This window comes from Prinia subflava, chromosome 3, assembly GCF_021018805.1.
Source record: "Prinia subflava isolate CZ2003 ecotype Zambia chromosome 3, Cam_Psub_1.2, whole genome shotgun sequence".
NCBI lineage: Eukaryota > Metazoa > Chordata > Aves > Passeriformes > Cisticolidae > Prinia > Prinia subflava.
The window spans coordinates 79526089-79533119 of record NC_086249.1 but is presented as its reverse complement, the minus strand read 5'-3'; the positions used below and the strand labels follow the sequence as shown (position 1 = coordinate 79533119).

The 7031-nt window shown below is 40.5% G+C and overlaps 1 protein-coding gene across 1 annotated transcript in view; it reads right to left on the bottom strand.

Annotated features, from left to right (window-relative positions):
* Positions 1–1289: 1289 nt before the first annotated feature.
* The window catches only part of NCK2 (NCK adaptor protein 2), an 84822-nt gene continuing 79080 nt past the window's right edge, over positions 1290–7031 (bottom strand). The window contains exon 5 of the mRNA XM_063392667.1: positions 1290–2668. Coding sequence (XP_063248737.1) covers positions 2474–2668 — 195 coding nt within the window. The 3' untranslated portion in view covers positions 1290–2473. The remainder of the gene's footprint in view (positions 2669–7031) is intronic.

Here is a 7031-nt window from a genome sequence, read left to right as displayed (position 1 = left end):
AAACAAAGTACTTTACAATTTACACCTCAAGACACAGAAGCTGTTTACAGATGAGGTAACAAAAACAAGCAAAGAAAATCTGATAAATTCATTAAAATATAAAGCATATCATAAAACATTCATTCAGATGTCTATTTAGTTCTAAGCTACTAAGACTAGAAAGGAGTTAGGAACTAAGAGAGCTTGTAAAAATGGACTAGAAAAAAGTGAAAAAGATTGCAAGGGGCATATGAAGGCTTCTGAAACAGGAAACATAGGGAATATTTCAGGAAAAAATGAATACAGGGCATGAAAGAGTAATTAGAATAATCAGTTTACTGAAAAGGTAAACCATTCCCATATATAATTTTTGCAAATACTACCAAGAGACAATAAGACTGAAAAGCAATTCACTCAAACCTGAAAATGCTCTTACAACATATAACTCACTTTCTTAATGTTATTGCCATACTCGGTACATGCTTAGATTCACCTAAAGAAAAAGCTAGGTATTAGAAGGCAAATCCCTACATTCTCTGCAGAATTCACTCATTATTTTTAAGAACCCCACTGTGGAGTCCTTCTGTAGGTAAGTTGTAAACTTTCTCACCAACTTCCTAAGGAAAACTTTTATCTTCTTAGAAGACAGTCGTGGGTAGGTGCTCTTCAGGATAATGCATGATAATTTTGGATTGCTCTGAATCACTGCTTTCTTTCATTAACTTTACCAAGCACAAGTGCCACTGCCCAATTTTTAGTTAATGCACATACAGAAAAATACATTTTTTTTAGTTCCAATACAAGCCGTCAATTCAGAAAACCTTACAGAAATAAGATTTCAAGAGAGGTGGAAAAATAGTACGTGCATAGAACTTCAGAAATGGTACTTTCCTCTTGGATCTGAGAAAGGCTGCAGTTCATTTGCAAAGGTGCCAGTGCAGCCTCCTGGCAGTGGCATGATTTACCCCAAAGCAAGTCAGACAGTGCTCGTATCTGCTTAACCTGCTCTAGAGTCATACACAGAGGTAGTTGCACTACTACTGGCTGAAACACAGAATAGGTAAGAAATGTGTTTTAAAGGTCCATCTTGCAGTTTTCATTAAAGCTATGAATGGACATAATTATCACAGAGACAAGAAACACAGAGCTCATTAGACACTGCCTCATACTGAAACTGTCCTCTGCAGTTGCAGATGATTTCTTTTTAGGACACACAAATTCCAAGACAAACAAATTCATTATTCACTCTATTTCACCTTGCTAAAGTAACACCAAGACTACCACCCAAGGATAAATCCAGTACTCCATCATGACGTAATACCTTTTTTATTACAATATCCAAAAAACTGAGTATGCAAGATTTTGAGATCTCATGATCCCTTCTTCAATCTCAGGAATGTGCCATCTAAAGACTGTATATTTAAACCATAAAGGAGTTTAAATGTAAAGAAAAGAGAAAAATGCATTTTCTTCATAAACATTCTGTGTGTCTCTTCCTACCAACCACGCCATCCTCTGTAAAACCCGAAGATTTCTTTCTGTAAAGCAAATATATATATAGTGTTGGTAGCCCATCCCACCCTGTCCCAAGATCAGTTTTTATTAATCTTCTGTATTAGTGTCAACAATCAGCTACAGATACATATTACTTTGAGAATTAAATACATAATCGTTTAATTCAAACAAGCAGAAGGGCAAGAGGAAAAAGCATTATGTGGATGGCACATTTGGTTGTAGATTACCAAAACATTCAGCCTTTACAATTCAATTATTCTTTCTCTAGTAATCAACTTTCAAATAAAATTTCTCTTTGTTGCAATTACAGACCAAAATACACTAGTTTTCTTTTACTACAATCTTACCATAGTAGTTTAAGAAGTACTATTACAAAATGCTTTTAATTAGTGTACTCTTTACAAAGAGTCAGAGAGGCAATGTAATAGCAGAGTACAGTGTAAAGAGTGCTTCTAGGAACTAGGAGGTTTTGTTTTATCCTACTTGGTAAGCGATATAGCTACAGAACTCACAGCCACAACTGTTACGTCTACTCTCTCTCACTTAAGCAGCTGCAGCTTCAGTGCATTCAAACTGTGCCCGATGTCTCTGAACGGAGAGTTCTGCCTGCAGGAGCAGTCTGAACAGATTAACACTGGTTTGAATTGAAAACGCCCCTCCTTGATCTGAGCTAACTATGTAAACGTACACAGGAGAGGGGCGTTTTGAACTCTGCAGGGAAGGTGAGTGCTCGTCATGGCCACCCAAGGGAAACTCTCAGCCTGAAGAGAGGTGGTCAGAGGTTAACAAAACTGGAACACAAAAAGAGGAAAAAAAAAAAAAAAAAAAAAGGGACAAACAGCAACTGACAGAGCAAACACTTTAGAAAGAGCCTATTCCTTAAGCCTGCTTCAGATATTGCTCTGCTCTATAAAAGTGAATTTAGGACCTAAGGCTTGTAAGTTATAAGAGGCCCAGGTGGCCAAGTCCATCTTCAACGTCACTGAAGTGCTTTCACAAGATATAGCTTTTCCCCGTGTTCACTGGTGAAGATGGGAGCCTTTTTGTAGTGTTCCACCAACTCATCCATAGTATTAAATCGTCGCTGCCCAATACAATAGACATTGTCCACGAGCTGCACCTTGAAATGCTTGTTCTTCCCCGATGCCTTTAGAGATACTGAGAAGTCACTGGGCTGTTGAGAAGAATTCAAAAAGAAAAAAAATTACATAAAAGTCAACAAAATGACGGCATAATTTTGCAGTTTCAGTAACAAACTGTGTCATACGGTTGACAGTAATTTACATTATTCTTTGTTCCACAGCTTGGTGCTTTAGCTACTTAAGAAACCAAATAGCCTATTATTCAATAAATAATTGCCGTTGTTATTAACGTGCGCAGTTAAGTCAGTTAAGTGAAAGCTCCCCAGATACACAGTCTGAAGCTGCCAATTGCATGACTAAATTGCAAATATTATCTTAGTTACTCAATCTAGAAGCACAAGAATGTTAAGGAAAAGGGAAGAATTTTTATCACGCATGTCCTCCTCACTAAGAGTGCCCTGGAGAAAACAATTACTGCAATATGGCTTGGGCGAGACGCAGAAAATTTCCCATTTCGCTTTGATTAAAGCCGTGACCACTAGAGGGCCATTCTTGCTTTGCATTGCAGAAGACAAAAATACATGCACCTTTTATCTTCATTACCACACGTATAGGGAATTATTTCTCCCATTGAGTATATTTTCTTTGTAAAAAAAAGACTTCTTTTTAACATATATAATAGATATAGTTTTCTGTAGAAGAAAAACACAGTACAAATCTCACTATCACATCACCACCCACAAAAGATAGAATTTATGCACTAATTAAGTTACTCAGGACATAACAATTTCCAATGATAAATCTCTTCATTCTGGCAATCAGTTGCTTTAACAAGGAAAACACTGTCATCCAAACAGCCAGTATAAGACCATTCCACTTTCTTCACCACATACCACCATAGGAGGGTAAGAAGGACACAGTGTCCCTTGCTTCCAGCTGAACTCTGTCTCCAGCCACCTCTTGCACCTGGCTGGCTACAGAGATGGAGTAGAAGCCTAGGAAATAAGGATTTAATGTACTGCTGTGTCTCAAATACTGATGACTACTCAAACACGCAAGTTAGAAAAGGATGTGGCTGAAAAGGAGGGATGTGCAGAGGTAGGGCAGCACTTTTCTGGGGCCAATTTTCCTGTTCTGATCCATAGAGGCCATACAACACAAAACAGTGCAGGCACAGGAATGGGGTCAAGGAGCAGGCAAGTCCAGTAGAGGGGGATCAAGACCACCAAAAGACCCTCAAAGCTCCCTCCATTTCCATAAAGGTCCAGAAGAGTACACATGCTGATTCATTTACATGAAGAGCAAGAAACCTAATCTCAGGGAGGGGAAAACTTACCTATAACCAGGTTGCCCCAAAAAGCCTTGGTGATGCACCCCCCTGGCCCTGGATACCCTGTTAGCTGGATTGATCTTGGATCCAGGACAGATCTCCTTTCCTCTGCAATCTGATCTCCCTTTCACCTTCTCTTTCTTCCATCTTTTCTTTTATTATTCCTCTCACTACTAGAGAGCAGGGGCAAAACATGAATCTCTGTGTCAAGTCTCTAGTTTGCTAATAAAACTTCATGAGCTTCTTTTGGACCCTTGTGGTTTTTGCCATTCTTTGATGAATCTTGGGTGCTCCCTTCCATGTAGGAGTGGGATATGACAGATGGGAGCATGTGTTTGCCCTGTGAGAGGTGTATGGAAGTAGGTGTCACCAGCCAGCAGGAAAATGAATAATAAAAAGCACACAGTGGAGTTTGTAACAAACACTTAATCGAGTTAAGTAATGCTGGTGCTACTCTGGAGGTACTGCTGCAGTGTCGCAGCCCACTAAAGGCACGGCTTCAAGCACAAACCGCTGAAGGCACGTGCCAGGCTTTTGACAATCTTACTGTGTCCCTTGGTCCTCTCCCCATCACGCTGCTGCTTTGGCTGGGCCAGCACTGCAAACCTGTGCTTACCCAGGCTAAATAAAATCCACCTGGTTCACAGCACTGCCTTAGGAACAATCCTGAGTACAACTGTGGCACAGCAGAGGAGCAAGTGGAGGGGTCAGGAGCCCTCACATGTTACTGCTGACACCAGACTTCAGCTCACAAAACCACACCCTGAGTCCTCTGCACTGCATTTATGAGGGGTCAAACACACCCTGAGTACATACCCAGAAAAGCTGGAGGACAGCATTTTCTCAGATATGCTGTCTTTATTCCTGCAATAAAATGGGCCTCTGCCTACACATCCCTCACATCCTGTCTATCCCAAAATCTCATCTCTTGCATCTCCCCCCCACATCTGTTTCAGCACTAATGCTTTCTCTGTCTTCCCAGGAGCCCTGCTCACTGCAAACACAGCTCCTGCCATGCCTGTTGATTTGGCCCTGGTCCAACTCCTCAGACTCAAGGCTTGGCTTTGGGCAGCAGCACTTCTCCTTTTGTACTGCTAAAGGCAGCAGCAACCTCCCCACACCCTTGGCCTAACCCTCTTCTACCTCAAGCCACCACATGCCAGATCAACAGACATCACTTCTTTAAAAATTATTTTATGTAACACCCATAGGATAATTACTTGTTCCATCTATAATCCAGGGTCACCGGGCCTTGACCGGGTCAGCACAGGCTCCTTCAGGAAAGGCTTCCTCTGGCATTGAGCAGCACTGGCTCAAAATACATGGAACACTCTCTGTGACTGCCAAGAGGGGACTGGGAAGGGTGGGAGAAAGCGATGGAAAGAAATGTGCATAAGAGCATATTGTTGGGATTTCCAGAGCTCCACCCAAGATACATTTTGTGCCCTGTCATCCATCCCTGACTCCAAGTATGAAAACTGCTGTTTTAAAATAGCTAGCCAGCTATGTCTGATATTAAACCCCTGTCTCAGCAGCATCACAAAGAGGGCTGCACAGAACTCACACTGATATTGGCTTATTTTCAGCACCTATCCCACTGGGTTAAAGCTAACCTGGCTGTACAACCACTTGCTGTGGCTAAAGCCCTGAATGCAGAGTGGACAAACCCTCCTGCAGCCATAGCCACACAGGCCTGGGACCTGGTTCCAGGGGAATCTCCCTAGTTCCAAGCAGCAGCCATTAAACAGTAACAAAGCATAGGCCTGCAGAAAGCTCTGCAGAAGCTTTCAGACCCTGCGCTCATGGAGAAGTTGAGAGCACGGGGTCTGGGTGCTGTGCTGGTCACTGTGTCCTGAACACAGGCAGGTCTGTAGGGTCTCATTAAGGACAGAATGAGGCAGCAAGTACAGATTAGCTGGTTAGTATTCAAAAAACAGGATCAAATCTTGCTAAGTTCTGCTGCTTCCATGAGTGATGTCTACACCAAACAGAAACCAGTAACCAAGAGGCTCTCAGTTAAAACAGAAGAACTTACAAATGGGAAGTTCATAATCTGAACTAAACATTTTTGCTTGTTTTAGGAACAGGAAACAATGTTATGGTAAAAGTTTAAAAATAAGTGAAATAATAACTTTGCCCTCAAAAACAATTTAATAATTTCTGACAAAGCACAGTTGTTTTTAGCATGTCAAAATTATGAGTTTTCAAAGCTCCTTGTATCTATTAAGAATCATTATTTCTAGGCCATAAATGATGTGCTAATGACACGCAGAGAGATGCTGGACCTCTGACCTACTGTCCTATGACCCAGGCACCAGCCAGACTTCTGTCTTTGTGAGGTGATCCACACAATACATTAAATACTCTTAATGCCAGTTTAATTATAACCTTAGTGAAAGAACATTTCTCATGAACTATTGTCTATTCTCCATAGCTCTTGAGCATGCTAGTTAGATTAATACATAAGTAGAAGACATTATCGTATTTTCTGCAGAATACGTGACGAAGTTTATTCTTTTCATTATCTGATTTAATTTAAAAAAATGTAAAAAGCGGAAAGGCTGATCTAATTCTTTTGAGAGTCATCATCCGGTGCAAAGAGATGGAAGAGCTCAAACAGCTGTTGCAAAAATCCTGAAACCCTTTATTGGTCTCAGAGTAGTAACTTCTATAGGACTCACGAATGAACAGCAAGTCACTGAGTTTGTTTTTGTTTATATTTCAGTTCCTTCCTGCCCTAAAAAATGCAAATTCATTAAAAATACTATTAAAAAATCTAAATAAACTATTGCTCTTAACACTACCATTTCAAAGTATGCTGGTTCGATGCAGTTTGAATTGGTTCCCTGCTGTCCTCCTTGGATTTGCTCCAAGTCTGTTTATTTTATTTACTGTTTAAGCTATTTTGTTCTAACTGCTGGCCAATTTTTCTCTCTTCTCCCTCTTAAATTAATTGCTACAGTTGGATGTTTACACAGTAACTTTTCCAAGAATAAAAGTCTCACATACACCAAATAAAGGCACATCAGAAGGAAGCTTTAATCCTTTAAGTCTACAGAAAAGTTGATGATTCTGCAACAGAGTTACAGACACACCTTTGTGGCAAGGAAACTATGAATATTTCT